The sequence below is a fragment of the Mauremys reevesii genome, linkage group 7 (assembly GCF_016161935.1).
Source record: "Mauremys reevesii isolate NIE-2019 linkage group 7, ASM1616193v1, whole genome shotgun sequence".
Classification (NCBI taxonomy): Eukaryota; Metazoa; Chordata; order Testudines; family Geoemydidae; genus Mauremys; species Mauremys reevesii.
In genome coordinates this window covers 769,911-786,548 of record NC_052629.1, presented here as the reverse complement: position 1 = coordinate 786,548, position 16,638 = coordinate 769,911, and the positions used below count along the sequence as shown (strand labels likewise).

The 16,638-nt window shown below is 54.5% G+C and overlaps 1 protein-coding gene across 1 annotated transcript in view; it reads left to right on the top strand.

Moving 5' to 3' along the window:
• CNNM1 (cyclin and CBS domain divalent metal cation transport mediator 1) overlaps nt 1-15,604 on the top strand; it is a 65,504-nt gene extending 49,900 nt beyond the window's left edge. Inside the window, 7 exon segments of the mRNA XM_039547537.1 lie at nt 4,520-4,582; nt 6,631-6,794; nt 10,731-10,914; nt 11,307-11,420; nt 11,592-11,708; nt 12,422-12,549; nt 13,270-15,604. Coding sequence (XP_039403471.1) covers nt 4,520-4,582; nt 6,631-6,794; nt 10,731-10,914; nt 11,307-11,420; nt 11,592-11,708; nt 12,422-12,501 — 722 coding nt within the window. The 3' untranslated portion in view covers nt 12,502-12,549; nt 13,270-15,604.
• Nucleotides 15,605-16,638: the final 1,034 nt, after the last annotated feature.

The window sequence follows — 16,638 nt, the reverse complement described above, 5'->3', positions numbered from 1 at the left end:
AGAGATCAGGACTCAGAGCTGAGGGTCAGACCCTGGAGCAAAGCAAGACTGGGAACACGTAGACACAAGAGCTCTCACAGCCATGGGGGAAATGCTTCCAGCAGCCACAGATCACAGCTGCTGGGCTTAAAACCAGTCCCCGGCTCACCAAGCAGGCAGCCGTGCTTGCCAGCTGTGCTCGTTAGCGTGCCCAGCAGCTGGCCCTGATTCCTGACTGGTGGTGTCACATGGAGACTTGAGGTGGGTGGTTTTGAACGCGCTGCATTGTTTTAGTGCGTCGTGCAATCATTGATTTTTGACAGGTTTGTCATGCCAATGGTGAGGTGAGTGGGGTTACAGCTGTAAGGAGTGTGAAACGGGGGGAGGCGGCCAGGTGGCAAATTTTCCAGCTTTTTATCTTCAAGGCACTTTACAAACATTCACCAGCCACAGCAGAATGAGAAATCCGATCGTTCCTACAGCAACATTAACATGGCTCCTTGCATGTGCGTATAAAGACAGACCTGTCAGTGGAGAGAGAGTGTGGTGTACTGGTTGGAACAGCGGTCTGGGAATCAGGATGCCTGAGTTCTATTAGTGGTTTGGGGAAAGGAGTGTGGTATAGTGGTGAGAACCAGGGGGCTGGGAGTCAGGACACCTGGGTTGGAGGCCTGACTCTGGGAGCAGTGCTGCCTAGCAGTTAGAGCAGGGAATAGGGAGTCAGAAGACACCTACTGCCTTGTTAGTAACCTTAAGTAAATCACTTACGTTCTTTGTGCCTGTTTCCCCGCGTAAGGCTGCTGTAGTGACCAGTTAGTCAGCGTTTCTGAACAGCTGTGAGCCCGAGGTTAAAAGCCAAGCGTGGCTAGTAGTGGACCAGTAATGCCTGACACGGAGAGCAGCTCCATGCAGTTATTGACCAGCTGCAGGAGGTTGTGCCTGGGCCTTGAACCTGGCTGATCAGTAGCCAACAGGAAACGCTGGCCTGGGAATTGCCATGGAATAAGAACTGTAAAGAAAAGGTGAAGCGATTCCCTTTCTCTGCGGCGATAGCTCACTTGCCCTGAATACGGCTTCCCTGCCTGATCCAGGCCAGGTTCATGCTCAGCAGTGCACAGAGTTCAAAACAACACTCAGCCCCTTGAGGAAGGAACAGCCAGCCCTGCCCATCTCTGTGCAGCCTTGGGCACAGCACTGCGGAAACAGCCTTGGCAGGGTCTGACTTTGGGCAGTTTCTGTGAGCAGCTCCATGCAGGGGCCCCTGCACATATCCCCCGGTGCCCCCGCGCACAGAGCTGCCTGCAGAATCAGGTTCTGAATCCTCAAGTACTTCCTTCATTAAATCGCTCCTGATGCAGGATCTGTTTTGTTTCTTCAGGGAGGTGCTACCTTAGTGTAACATTGTGTGTTCCCACAGCACGCCCCCCACCCCACGTCCGTGGCTCTGCCACATCAGGACATGGAGAAGGAAACCGCTTCTCTTGATACAAGTACACACTGGGCCAGATCCACGGCTGGTGTAAATTGGAGCCAGGCCATTGCAGTGAAAGTGCCTATGCTGGCTTGCGCCAGCTGGCTTCTTAGCTGACCTCTCCCTGCCATGTTTGAATCCATCAGATCTGTGACCTTAGAAAGCGACTCTCTTCTGTTCTTTGGGCCTTGTCTTCATGGGGATGCTTTGCCTGTTAACATGAATGTGGTTATCCTGGTGCAGTCGTGAACTCTTGTCCTCCCTTGGCTTCTGTGATTGTCTTCTCCCAGTTATCCTCCTGCCTCACTGATGGCCCCTTCAGCAGATCCTCTTCGTCTGCCCTCCAGCTTTCTGTGGGGGCTCCATAGGGCTCTGTCCATGATCCCCTCTGCCTTATCTCTGGGTAATCTCATCCACAACATGACTTCAGTTACCACTGCTACGCTGAGGACTCTCAGCTCTACCTCTGTGCTCCAGCCTTGGGTTCTCCAGACTAGTACCTCCGCCTGTCTCTGACATTTCCTCACGGATGTCTGCTCAAGCCATAAGCTCAAGTTCAATGTGGCTAAAACAAAGTCCTAACCGCCTTCCCTGCTACCCTCTTTTCTTGATCACTGTCACCAACACAACCATCCTGCCAGGCCCATAACCTGGGTGTCGGAGCTCTCCCTAGGTCCTCACACCAGGCTATGTCTAAATCTCGTAGATCTAAGATACGGCCTTTCCCATCCATCCACACAGTTAAAACTCTCGCCATCTTGCATATCAGTTACTGCCACATCCTTCTCTCTGGTCTTGACAAATGCAATCTTGCCCCGCTCAGATCCATTCGGTGTGCTACTCAAAAGCTGGTTCTCCTAGCCCGCAGCTCTGACCACATCATCCTCTCTGCATCCCATCACTGGCTCGCTCGTCTCTGTGCATTAGACATCCCAGCTGCTTGTCTTCACTTTCAAGGCCTTTTGTGGCCTCTCTCCACCCTATCTAACATCTCTCCTTCACTGCTGAGAATCGATTCCTGCCTCCCATCAGCCCATGATGCCAGCCGCCAGCTCCCCCGTGCTTTCACCCAGGCTGTCCCTCACCTGTGGGAGGGGCTCCCTGCAAACATCCGCAAAGCCACCTCATTGGCCTCCTGCAAACTCTCCTTTGCTGGGATGCCTACACATATCTTGACAAGGGCTAGGTGCTGAGACCAGTCCTGTCTCATTGGTTCCTTGTACGTCTCTGTCTGCCTGCAGCCAGCTGTTGTCTCAGACTTGGATTGAGAGCTCCGGGCAGCAGGGATTATCCTTTTATTCTGTGTTTTTGCAGCACCTAGCACTGTGAGGGCCTGGGCCATGCCTGGGGTGCTTAGGCACTAGGGTAATATAAGGGCTTCTCTAAACCACACAACTTTTAGCGACAGCCTTGTCACTAAAAGTCAGTGTGTGTAAACACTCTTTGTCAGTACCAACAAAATACTTCCAGCCCCACGAGCAGCATTAACTTTGTCAGCAGGAGAGCGCTCCTGCCGACAAAGCTTGCATCGGCAAAAGTTTTGTCTTTCACAGGGGGCTTTTTTAAGTACCTGTGAAAGACAAAAGTTTTGTCGACAATTTCACAGTGTAGACATACCCCAAGCAACACATAATACAGTCGTTAGACCAGTAGCACCCCTGGGTGGGCACCTGGATTCTGGTAAACCCCTTCTCAAGCAACATAAGCTAAACCGAAAAGGGCTCCTGGCATAGGCGGCAACTTTCCAATGTGCCAGGGGGTGCTCAACCCCCAGCTGCCCCAGGCCCTGCCCCCACTCCACCCCTTCCCCCAAGGCCCCATCCTCCTCACCTCTTCCCACCCCCACCCTGCCTCTTCCTGCCCTCGCCCCTTCCCACCCAGTTCCGCCACCTCCCCCAAATGCACACAGTCCCCACTCCTCCAGCCTCCTGCACACCATGAAACAGCTGATTGCAGCAGGCGGGAGGCACTGGGGGCAGGGCCGGCTTTAGGCCTATTCCACCAATTCCCCCGAATCGGGCCCCGCGCCCAGTGAGAATCTCTTCCCTGGCTAGAGGCACCTTTTTAATTTTTACTCACCCAGCAGCACTCCGGGTCTTTGGCAGCACTTCGACGGTGGATACTTCGCTCGCTCCAGGTCTTCGGAGGCACTTCAGTGGCGGGTCCTTCAGTGCGGCCGAAGACCTGGAGTGAGTGAAGGACCTGCCGCCGAAGACTCGGAGCACCACTCGGTGAGTACAAGCCCCACAAGTGGGTTTTTTTTTTTTTTTTTAGTCTTCCCTGCCGGGGCTCCATCAAAACTGTTCGAATTGGGCCCTGCACTAGCTAAAGCCGGCCCTGACTCGGGGGAGCAGGGGAGGTGCTGATCCATGAGACACGCCAGCAGGCAGGAGGCACTGGGTGGGGAAGGGGGAGCTGCTGGGGGACTGCTTTTTCCCGGAGTTGGCACTTATGCTCCTGTCATCCTGCAGTAAGAGCATCCACCCTAGCACAGGGGCGCTATTCCAGTATAACGAGAACAGTGTAAATTCACACCTGGGCTCATACATAACACAATCCCGTGTAGACAAGGCCATGGAGGAGTTAGTGCCACCTGGCCTCAATATTGGTTCTACTCTGACACGGAGGCCTGGCAGGTTTCCCAGAATGCTTTGTGTTATTCCATTCTGAGTGCCTCTCAGACACCAGTGAAGACGCAGTCCCTGCAAGTCGGAGGTGCATGGGCCTCGTGCTGGGCCCAGTATCACCATTAGTGCAGGACAGGGGGCATTCCCACCCCACCCAGACAGTGGTGCCAGGATCTGTGGCATTGGGACACCAAGAGAAGCTCTGGGATACTGTCTAATGGACCCTTCAGCCACCACAAGCCATTTGCAGCTGCAGAGAGGGCCGGCCACGGGGAGCCGCTCTGCAGGTGGCTGCAGAGTAGGACTGGGGCTGCTCCCCAGTGAGTCAGGGATGCGGGTCGGTTAAAGCCCTGACTTCGCTCCTGTCTCATTCAGTCTCTTGTATTTCTTTCCTATTCATCTGTTCTCCCCATCCCCGCCTGACCCCTCACTTGCTCCATAGTGCCCGTCTCAGTGTCCCGTACCTTCGCCGTCAGCAGAGGGGAATCCCTGGCTGGCTCCCCAGGTAACTGCATGGCTTTCCCACACCGGCCTTTGGGAAAGGAAACCTCTGCATGTGCACGAGTGCACAGTGGCTGGCTCTGCACGTGTGGCCTACGGGCGCACCCTCCCTGTCATTCAGTACATCGAGGGGAGCACACGCTACAGCAGGCTGCACGGGAACAGTGCAAATGTGCCCAGTGCGTGAAACTGCATGAACAGAGCGGCGCCCCCAGCTGCGAGACGCTGCACGCACGCACGCGCGTGCGGACAGAGGGGCACATACTGTAGAAGATTCTGCACTGACAGAGACGTACCTTCAAAAGAAGGGCAAAATGGGCTGAGCCGCTGCCAGCCCTTGTGGCAGCCAGGCCCTGGGGGCCCAGGAGCAGTCCGGTGCAGTTACCTGCTCTGCACATACAAATACAGGGAGAGGCTGGCGGGCGCACGACTGCCCCCGCACATGCACGCGTGTTAGTACCGCAGCAGTGTGCTCGACACACTCCGTTACACACACACTGCTGGGGCACTGGTGACTCTGTGGGAGGGAGTTGCTAGTGCTAAAAGCAAACCACGGAGGACTAGGAGCCAGCAGACGGGACAGAGGCAGACTGGAGCAAATTAGGCACAGCATTGGGGTACTGGGGCGTGCGTCCTAAGTTACGTTTGGGTTTTTATACGTTTCATTTCCTGGCTGTTTTTCTGGTGAGTGCTGCTCCTGTACGTCCCTGTACCTGCCAGTCATAGATACACTCCATGGTCAAGCAGTTTCCTTTTTGGGGAATTACAGTAATAAAAGGGTATTTGTAGCAACAGCACAAAGGTCAGAGAGACATTTACATCAGCCGTGCCATGAACAAGTTGCCTTTGTTCTCTAATAAATCCACTGACCACTTTGAATCCATCATGCTGCATGTCAGCAGCTCTCACTTAACATGACTGACAGGAGGCCCTGCTCTGCAGTGTCTGCCCCAGCACCAGACCCCATTTATAACCCTCCCCCCAGAATGAGGCTACACTGCTGGGGGATTGTGGGCGTAAATGTAATTTGTACCAAACACCACTGGGCGCAATGAGCGTCAACTCTTGCTACATTAGAGCAAAGGGACTGCCAGGGCCTTAAGCACAGCTCTCCATTGGGTGTGAAGGCTGTCAGTCAATATAACTGACAGGCCACCATTCTGGAACAGCCTATTAATAGGAGCAAGTGAACAAACAACCTAACCAGTTTTAAGTGGGACCCTGACATGCTTATGAATGGGATGGCCTGACAGCAGGGACTGGACTCCATGACCTAGGAAATCCCTTCCTGTTCCATGTTCCAAGCCCCCACCCTCATTTGCATTCGGACGGCCCGTCTCTTCTGCCACCTTTATAAGAGTCTGTATTTTAAAACCTGTATCCATGAGCACGTCAGAGCGAGCGGCTGCCCCAGCCCCCCCCAGACAGCAGGCCCCACATGGGAGAGGATAAATCTGCACCTGCCAGGCTGAACAGCTGTGATGCCTGCCTGCCCCTCCTGGGGGTTCTCTTCCCGAATACTCTGCGCTCATCTCCCCTCTCCGGGTCCCTGTGCTAGCCTACAAACGTGCTGCTGGCGGAGGGCTGAAGTGTGGGTGAGGCAGCGTCCGAAGGAGCAATATCCTGCATGGCCTCCGCTATCTGCACCTTCTGCTCAGCACCTTGCTCTCTGCATGGCACTGCCCCTTCCAACCCCGGAAGACAGCTCAGTCAGCCACACCTGCCTTTAGCTTCTTGTGTAAGCAGATGCTCAGAGGCCTTTTTCCATGGCAGCACAGGGGGCCAGGCTCTGCACTGCTTCCTCTTGCAGGGAGAGGATGGAGAGGGTCACTGCGGTCTGGAGAGAAGCAAAGACACCAGTGACCCCATCTGTCAGAGCATCAGCCCGGAGGGTGAGAGAGAATCCCAGCCAGGCAGGAGCTCTAGAAAGCCTCTGGGATGTGTCTCCAGCACCTTAGCATCTGCACTGTCCTGGTGCTAGAGAGCCAGGTGACAGTGTCAGTAAACAGGCTCTCACACTCTGCCTCCATCTGTTGCCCTCCACACCTCTAGTAAACCGATCGCCATCTCGCAGCAGCGGGCTGAATCGCGCCGAATCCCCAAACCGGGAACGCAACCACTACGGGGGCAGCAACACCCAGCTGTACAGCAGCAGCAACAACATCTACACACCCGACTACTCCGTGCACATCCTCTGCGACGTGCAGTTCGTCAAGGTAGCCGCAGGGCTGGGGACCTCGCTGACGCTTTTCAGGGTGTCCGGGTGAATTGCTGCCGCCTGCCCCCAGCATGAGGGAGCCGTGGCTGTGCCCAGCAGGGGCCGTTCTCCCAAAGCTACAAGCAACACGGCTACCATGAGCCCCACTCGCTCCCTCAGTGGGCTAATAATTTACACCCCACCTTGTCACACTGGAGCGCCCAGCCCCTTGTCGTCTGGGCACCTGCAATGTGCACCGATCCACTGCCTCCCCCGAAGCAGCACCCCACTCTACTGGCTTCGCCTCAGTTCGCTCTCCTTAGCACAAGGTAAAACCAAACCGAAGTGTATTTAACCAGGTTTGAGTTAAGGATTCAAACAAAAGCAAGTTAAACTATTAGAAACAGCAGGTTACAGGTAAAAGAAAAACATAAAATGCAATGGTGGCCTGGTAGCCCATGCGTCAGCGCCCCCCATAGGCCAGACAGGGCATTGCACAGAGTCTGCTCGGATCAGCCGGGCAGTCTGTCTGTCCTTGTCTGAATCTCTCACAAGGACATTAATGTCTGCCCCACTGGGGCATATGGGCTAGCCAGCCATTGGCCTCATGAGGCCTGGAACCCCTTTGCTTTGTAAGGGGTGGGTAGGGAAACCCACGCTCACCCACGCCACTAGGTCCAGCGCAGGGCCCTTAATCCTGCGCCGTGAGGATGGCCAGGCAAGTCGAATTAAGATATTTCAACTTCAACTACACAAATAGCGTAGCTGAAGTTGCGTATCTTAGTTCGAACCCACCCCCCGCCAGCGTAGATCAGCCCTTTAGACTCTGACTCCTCTTCAAACTGTGATCCACGCTAACCCCCAGATCCTTTCCAGCAGTATTGCCACCTGCCCAGTCAGTCAGTCACTCCTCATTTTGTGGTTGTACGTTTGATTTTTTCCTTCTTTAGTGTAGTACTTTGCACTTGTCTTTATTGAATGTCATATTACTGAGTTCAGAGCAATTCTATTTCTGCAACCCCCTCCCCGCCAATGCACGCAACCCCTCCCAACTTGGTGTTGTCCACTGATTTCAAAAGCAAACGCTCCACTCCATTGTCCAAGTTCTTCATGAAAATACTGAATAGTGCCAGTCTTAGGACTGACCCTGCGGGACCCCACTGGAGACGCCCTCCCAGTTTGACAGCAAACTATTGACAACGACTCTTCACGTACAGGCCTTCAACCAATTAAGCACCCACCTTATAGTAATTTCATCTAGACCACATTTTCCTAGTTTGCATATGAGAATGTCATGAGGAACTATATCAAAAACCTTACTAAAACCAAGATATATCACACCTACTGCTCACCTCTATCTACTTGGTCAGGAACCCTGTCAAAGAAGGAAATTAGGTTGGTTTGGCATGATTTGTTCTTGACAAATCCATGCTGGCTATTCCTCATAGCCCCATTAGCCTCTAGGTGTTTACAAATGGTTTAATAAATTTGTTCCAGAGTCTTTTGAGGTATCGAAGTTAGGTTGCCTGCTCTATAATTCCACAGGTCTTCTTTGTTCTCTTTTTTTAAATATAGGTATTATTGTTACCCTTCTTCAGTCCTGGAATTCTCAATGATAATTGCTAACGGCTCTAAGATTGTTTCAGCTAGTTCCTTCAGTACCCTAGGATGAATTTCCTCAGGCCCTGCCAACTCGAATGCATCTAGCTTACCAAAATATTTTTTAGCCTGTTTTTTCCTTATTTTGACTTGTGTTCCTTCCCCCTTGTTGTTAGTATTAATTGTGTTGAGCATCTGGACACCATTAATCTTTTTAGTGAAAACTGAATCAAAATAGGCATTTAACACCTCAGCCTCCTTGATGTCATCTGTTAATAGCTCTCCTTCCCCGTTAAGCAGCGGACCCACACTTTCCTTCATCTTTCTCTTGCTCCTAACGTATTTAAGGAACCTCTTCTTATTGCCTTTTATGTCCGTTGCTAGGTGTAACTCATTCTGTGCCTTGGCCTTTCTGATTCTGTTCCTACAAGCTTGTGCAATTCTTTTCTACTGGCCCTTAGCAATTCATCAATGTTTCCACTTTTTGTAGGATTCCTTTAATGGTCTGAAAATAAAAAATAACTCCTGACAGAGCCATATTGGCCTCTTACTATTCTTTCCGTCTTTCCTTTGCATTGGGATAGTTTGCAGTTGTGCCTTTAATATTGTCTCCTTGAGAAACTGCCAGCTCTCCCGAATTCCTTTATTCCTTAGAATTTCTTCCCACAAGACCTAACCTACCAGTTCTCTGAGTTTGTTAAAATCTGCTTTTTTTGAAGTCCATTGTCCTTATTCTGCTGCTTTCACTCCTTCCTTTCCTTAGAATCATGAACTTTCTCATCTCGTGACACTTTCCCCCAAATCGCCTTCCACCTTCGGATTCACAGCCAATTCCATCCTGTTGGTCAGAATCAAGTCTAAAATGGCTGCCCTCTTAGCTACTTCCTCCACCTGCTGGAACAAGATGCTGTCCTCAACACATTCCAAGAACTTACTGTACATTTTGTGTTTTGCCAAATGATTTTTCCAACAGATGTCTGGGAAGTTAGAGTCCCCCATTACTACCGTGTTGTGTGTTTTGGATCTATTATTGTAGAAATGCTTCATTCACCTCCTTTTCCTGATTTGGTGGTCTATAGCAGACCCCTACCATGACATCACCTCTATTTTCCCCTCTTTTATCTTTACCCACAAATTTTCAACTGGTCTGACACTCCCCTCCTTCTGGACCTCAGAACAAGTGTATATATTCTTGATGTACAATCCAACATCTCCTCCTTTTTTCCCCCGACTGAGACTTTTTGAACAAGCTGAACCCTGCTATAGCAATATTCCAGTCGGCAGATTTATCCCACCAAGTCTCTGTGATGCCAATTAAGTCATAATTAAGCTTATGTACTAATACTTCCAGTTCTTCCTGTTTATTCCCCATACTCCTTAAATTTGTGTATAGACAGCTAAGATATTGAGCAAATTCCCTCTCTCCCCCCCCCAATTTCACTCTTGTTCCTCCTATGACCCTATTGTAACTGTCCATGTCCCCCCATGCCAATCTAGCTCTGTGTTCAGGTTGCCTTTTTAAATACAATTTTCTACCTGTCACATAACTCTAAAAATGTTGTGTACAAGCATCCTGCAATAACCACACTAACCAGGGAGTTCTTGGCTTTTGGCAGAGACCACCCACGACCCCTTTCAGTGAAATATTGGGAGGATGGTCGAACACAGGAATAATACACCTGCCTGGGCATGTCTGTGTCACAACCTTCCCCACCCCCCGAACAAACAGCAAGTGATGGAAAGGAACAGAAGCCGGGCGCTGGTGGAAGTCCAGCTGCCCCATCAGGAGGTGCAGCGGGGCCTTTCCACCATGCTCTCTCGGCTGTGACATGAGCTGGCTGCTATTGCTGCCCAGGGTGCTGGGCCCAGCTCGACAGCTTTCCAGAGATGGCTCGTGCTGAGTTTGGCAATGCAAGCTCCGCGTTGTCTCCATCAGCCACCCATACACAGGCCCCTCCCTCTGCAAGCTCTGCCTTGCGCACCCACTGCCTTTATGCAGTAAGTAGCCGGGTGGGGAGCAGCTGCTCCCCCAGGTGGAGGGGCCAGGGCATCGTGTGCACTAGAGCTATTTGCTGATCAGTGTGAACTCCCCCTGGTGCAGGGATGAGCCGTAAGGCCTAGGCATCACTGAAGTAGGACATCAGGGGGCATGGTTGGATGCTGTTCCCACACAGAGGTGAACGTCACCCCCAGGCAGGCAGTGTTGCTCCCCCAAGGACTTGGAACCAGGCAGCTGGCCATGCCCCTGGAAGCTCAGCTCACTCCCCGCTGCCCTACTGGGCAGCCCCCGGGGGAGCAGGGCAGCCCTACGGCCCTGACCTCACCCAGCTGAGCTTGCTCATCTGTCCTTTGCCAGATCACCCGGCAGCAGTACCAGAACGCACTGGCAGCCAGCCGCATGGACAGCTCACCCCAGTCCCCCGACATGGAGGCGTTCAATGATGGCAACTCCACCAAGGCCCCGACGGCCCGGGGGACCCCACAGACCCCAAAGGAGGACCCCACCCCTACCCTCCTGAACGAGAGGAACAGCATCATTTGTAAGTCATCCCATGGCCGCCTGACGGCCACTCCCCACAAGCCTAGGTAAAGGTAATAAGGTAATAATTGGAGATATACCAATCTCCTAGAACTGGAAGGGACCTTGAAAGGTCATTGAGTCCAGCCCCCTGCCTTCACTAGCAGGACCAATTTTTGCCCCAGATCCCTAAGTGGCCTCCTCAAGGATTGAACTCACAACCCTGGGTTTAGCAGGCCAATGCTCAAACCACTGAGCTATCCCTCCCCCCCTCCGACACTTCCTGGCACCCATCAGGCCCTGAGGCCACCAGCTGCACTCACACATCCCTTCCCGCTCGGGGCCTGGCCCGTGGCAATGCTCACACTGACACACTCCCCCTCCCTGCGCTGGGGATGGGGGTGTCTCCCACAGGGGGCCGGTCGGACGGGCTCCGCAGCCCCTGCGACTCCACGTTCCTTCACGTGGAGGGAATCCCCTTCATCAGGGAGGAGCTGGCAGACAATGAGGAGAACAGCAAGCGGCAGGGTAAGTCCCCAGGGTGGGATCCGGCCCATGGGACGGATGTGGTCCCACTAGCGTATTGGAAGGGGTGGCTGCACTGGGGGGGGGAATTGGAGGACGCAGCCACCAGGCACCCAAGATGCTCTGGAGAGCTCTGCCCAGAGATAGCACTGCTCTTACCTTCCTCCTTTGCAGCCAGCGAATGCTGTGACATCACCCTGGAGCCGGAGAGCCCGAACAGAGAGACAGCGAGCGGCACGTCCCCAAGCGGCACCGAGGAGACCCTGGGCAAGAAGCTGCTGAGGACACTGAGTGAGTGAAGCACCCAGCCAGCCCCATAGGAGGGGCAGAGGGGTAGAACATGGGAGCACAGACAGGCACACAGCCCCCAGTGGTGTGCGTGGGGGGGCACATACGGTGCAGGCAGGGCTGGACCTGTCGCAGGCATGCCCGGGGGAGCTCAACCGAGCCAAAATGCCGCCCGGGCGGCCCCCCGCCCGCTGCTGCGCTGCTGGGGGGTAGAGCCGCCCCTGGGTGCAGGGCAGGACAGCTGGGGCCCAAAACAGTAGTGGAGCTGCAGCTACCAGCTCTGCACCCAACAACTAACATCGAGGGAAAACCTGGGGCCCGAATGGGGAGATGGGAAGGGAAAGGAGCCTCCTCTACTACTGCCCCCCTTCACCCTGCTCAGATCTGCCAGCCCAGCCCCTGGGGTCCCTACCTTCCCATTACACTGCTTGTTGCTGGGCCTTGACAAGCTGGGGCCCATGGAGCAGCTGCAGGGAGCCCAGCTGTCCATGGATGCACCTTCCCTGGTGGCAGCAGGCGGTACTGCACCCTGCAATAGCACCCACCCCCACCGTAGCATGACTGAAGGCTGGGGTGCATGTCTGCGGGGCCTGGCTCCACTAGCTCCTAGGAGCCAGCAGCCTCCAGGTGCTATGAAGGGCCTGGGCTGTCCCCTCCCCCTAATGCAGCACCCCCAGGGTGGGATAAACAGGGCACTGATCCCAGGCTGTTTGCAGGTGGGCAGAAGAGGAGGCAATCCCCAGATGGCGAGACGGCACCGGAGGAGAATTCCAACCGAGCGCCGTTAATCACCTGAGCGGCAGCGTGGCTGGAGCGCGGCGCTGGAGTCCCATGTAGCCTGGAGGTGTGAACATACCCCTCAGTACTGCTGCTGGAAAGAGACACTGCCCCCACCCCCCATGGCCTGCCACAGGCACTGGGGGGACACCCTTGCTCTGCCCTGAGCGCACACTGCAGGGCCTGGAAAGCTGGTCAGGAGCTGCCATCAACCCTCTTGGACCCCGCCCCCCACTACAGGGCTGGGGCTTTCTGCCCTCCTGCACTGAGCAGGCAAAGGCCTGGCTGTTGGCTGCAGTAAGCCCTGCCTGTCCCTTGCCTGAGCCTGGCAGGGCTGTAGCTTGTCTGTCCAGGATCTGGGTGTTGTCTCCAAAGCAGCACGGGAGACTGGGCAGTGCACTGAACCTGGCAAGGCTGTTCAGGCCAGTGGTTCCATGGGGTAGGGGTTGGGGGGGTAGAGAGGCTGCAGTAGTCCCCGTCCCCCCCACGCCCACCCACCAGGGACACGTCCATAATGTTTTCAAAACCAGTGTCTGCCCCTCTGGAAAGCTGCTCTCAGCCAGGCTGCTCAATGGAATGAGCAGGTGTAACCTGTGTGTCCTCCTGCCAAGTCCTTGTTTAGGAAGTCCCCAAGCTGCTGAATGCAGGCCCTGAGCCCAGCCCTGAGACTTAACACCCTGCAGCCTGGCTCAGGGGAGAGGGGGGCACTGGGGGCTGGGAGGCCCAGGGGGGCTCTGGAGAGCAGGAAAGGGGAACCACGAGCATTAAACAGCTGCTTTTCTTTCAGGTCTGCAGCATGAGAGCCTCCTGCAGTGCATCGTGTGCGACAGCAGCAGGTCTGCACGCCGCTGCCTGCCCACCCGACACCTGCCCTCCCTCCAGGACGTGTGTCGAGCCCCAGGCGAGAACGGCAAGGCCCCTGGGTGGGACTGAAGCAGAGGCAGCAGCCCTGGACTTGCCAGGAAGTCAGGGCACGTGGCCGGCTGCTGCCCTGCTGCCAGGCATTCCGTCTCAAAGAGGAGAAAGACAGAAGTGGCAGTGCCTGCGGCGTGGTTCCCCTGCGGCAAGAAGCAGGGAGAGGCGGACCCAGCTCAGGCTGCCCAGAACATCCTTTAATATTTTACAGCAGCTCCCAGCCCCTTTTGAATCAGGGCCCCATAGCACTGGGCGCTGCAGCCATAACGAGATAGGGCTCCTGCCCCAAGGAGCGCCATTCTCTGGGCAGTGCCCATCCCCTCCCACCACATAGTTTGTGCAGTGACAGTCAAAACCTGCCCTCGCCCTCCAGTCTGTCCCCGGGGAGCAGTGAACTGCCCATCCCGCAGGCACTGCCCAGTGCTGAGTGTATCCGCCCCCCTCAGCTGGGGAAAGGGAAGGTCAGAGCTGCGCTTCAACCATCATGACCCTGCGACAGGCCTCAGCTCAGAGCCATGTGTTGGCATCAGAATGTTCGAGAGAGTTTTAAATGGCTGCTCTGGCAGCTGAATGCAATGTAGATCCTTGACATTAAAAACCATCCCTCCTGAGCAGCTCCACCTGTCTGGGCTAGCACAGGAGAAGATGCTGTTTAAAGGCCTGAACTGTGCCAGGTTCTCTTCCCCACGGAGATGGGGGGTGGGGAGGGGGCGCACATCACTGCTGCATGGTGCAGCTGCTCCATTCCCCCCACAGCTCCCCGGTACAGTTACCAGCAGGAAGGGGACAGCCCCCTCTGCCTGCAGCAGAACAAGCTGCATCCTAATCCCCTCTCCCCAAAACAGCCCCCTTAGCGCCAAGCCTGCTAGCTTCAGAGCTGCTGCCAGCCTGGGGGGGCAGATTCCCCCTTCCCCAGGAGACAGGTGCACGGTCACGTTGCCCAGCAAGCAGCCTGACCTCACATTCAGCCTCAGGTTCCCCTTTCTAAGTGCCAGCCCCTTGCACCACACCCACTGCCACCTTGCCCTCATGCCTACTAGCTGTTGTAGCACCTTGGCACCCTCCTGCAGAGCTCACCAGCATTTCATACCCCCCCCCGCCCCCGGACTGCCGTGATGGAGGCAACTAATGCCGCCTGCACTCAGGGGAAGGCTGTATTAAAAGCTTTTCTCTCTGCAAGGGGGGAGGCAGCCCTGGAGGAGGGAGACTTACCCAGGGCCACACACAGGCAAGTAGAGAGCAGAATGCTGGAGGTCCAGCCCTGAGCGCTAAGCACTAGACACACATCCTCCCCACGCTCAGCAAGACCATCACCTGATTGACACACAGGAGAGGGAGTCAGGCTGCCTGGGTTCTGCTACCGCCTCCCTGGGGGGCCATTTAAAGCACTGAGGCAGAGCATGGCCCAGCATAAGCTGGAGAAAGCCCTTTTCTCAGGGGGGGCTTTGCAGGATTAAACGTTAACGGAGTGTAGCGAGAGTGTGGTATTGATGGGATATTAAATGTAAACTAGCCCTCTCTAAAGCACCGTGTAGAGCTGGAGAAGTAGCTACTCCATCCTCTTAACGTCACACTGAGAACTGGGTGAAGAACCAGTTTGCCAGGGCTGTGGCCAAGGCTGTCACTGATTAATTTCATGGCTGTCACAGACATCAGAGAAGCAAAATGTGATGGGGCTAGAAGGCAAATGGAAGCAGTATGAGGAAGGGGGAGAAAGACACTTGCAGGGCAGTAGGGGATGTACCTATAGGAGGCATCTTCCTGGTCTTCTCCCTCCATTGCTCCCACGGCTGGAGCTATAGCCGAGATAAGGCCCAGGCACCCTCCAGGGGAAACACACAGGATTGCAGGAAGTTCCAGGCCCCCCTCCAGTCTCACTGAAATCTCCAAGATGAGCCACATTTGGCCCAAAGCAGTGCAGCAGTTTGAGTTCTGAATGGAGCCGGGGAGAGATTCTATGGCTCTGGCTCAGCACAGTTTTGGGGTGAGGAAAAGGAGGAATCACGCATAGGACAGGCCCCTCCACACACACATCCTGTGGCCCAACCACGAGCTATGATACAGGAAAAGGTGGATGTCGCACTGCACTCAACAGCACTTCCCCTTTCCCTTCCCCAGATGGGGAAGAGGTACAGAGAGGTTAAGTGACTTGCCAAGGGCCACGGCATGGCTGTCCAATTCCCACTCCTGTGTTTCAGCAACTACAGCTGGACAGTGCATCCCTCTGACCCCTCTTGAACACCGCCCCCCCCCCCATGCCCTTTCTAGCACTAGTGTGTACATGGTGCTGTGAAGCAGCGCAACACTTACAAATGCCAGTCTACAAAGTGTCAAGTATCAGAGTGGAGCCGTGTTAGTCTGGATCTGTAAAAGCAGCAAAGAGTCCTGGGGCACCTTATAGGCTAACAGACGTATTGGAGCATGAGCTTTCGTGGGTGAACGTCATGCAGCCGACGAAGTGGGGATTCACCCACGAAAGCTCATGCTCCAAAATGTCTGTTAGTCTATAAGGTGCCACAGGACTCTCTGCTACTCTACAAAGTGAGCTTAACCCAGGAGTGACTGAACTTCAGACCTGACCTTCTGCTGCAATGGAGGGAACTTTCCTCAGCCCTGGGAAAGAGCACATGGGTCACACTGCTCTGAACAAAGATCTGTTCAAAAAGGGGCTATATCCACATTTCCTAAACTGGTCCAGAGAGCCCTAGCTGGCCGTGTGCAGAGAAATGGTTGCTGGATGGTCCTAGCTCTCCTCCTCTCCTACTGCTTCTACAGGAGTCTTGGTTCTCCATAGCGTAGTGTGCAGATGCCTATAATGAGGAGGATGCAGCTCATGGGCCTAAAGCAGCAACTCATAGAATCTCAGGGTTGGAAGGGACCTCAGGAGGTATCTAGTCCAACCCCCTGCTCAAAGCAGGACCAAACCCAACTAAATCATCCCAGCCAGGGCTTTGTCAAGCCGGGCCTTAAAAACTTTTAAGGAAGGAGATTCCACCACCGCCCTAGGTAACCCATTCCAGTGCTTCACCACCCTCCTAGTGAAAAAGTTTTTCCTAATGTCCAACCTAAACCTCCCCCTCTGCAACTTGAGACCATTACTCCTTGTTCTGTCATCTTCTACCACTGAGAACTGCTGCATGAGAAGAAACAGGATCGACTCAGAGGAATGGAACCCACCCATGGGACAGGGGCTATGATCTAGAGAAGAAGTCCCCTGTGGAGGAGATGATCAGATGTCTGG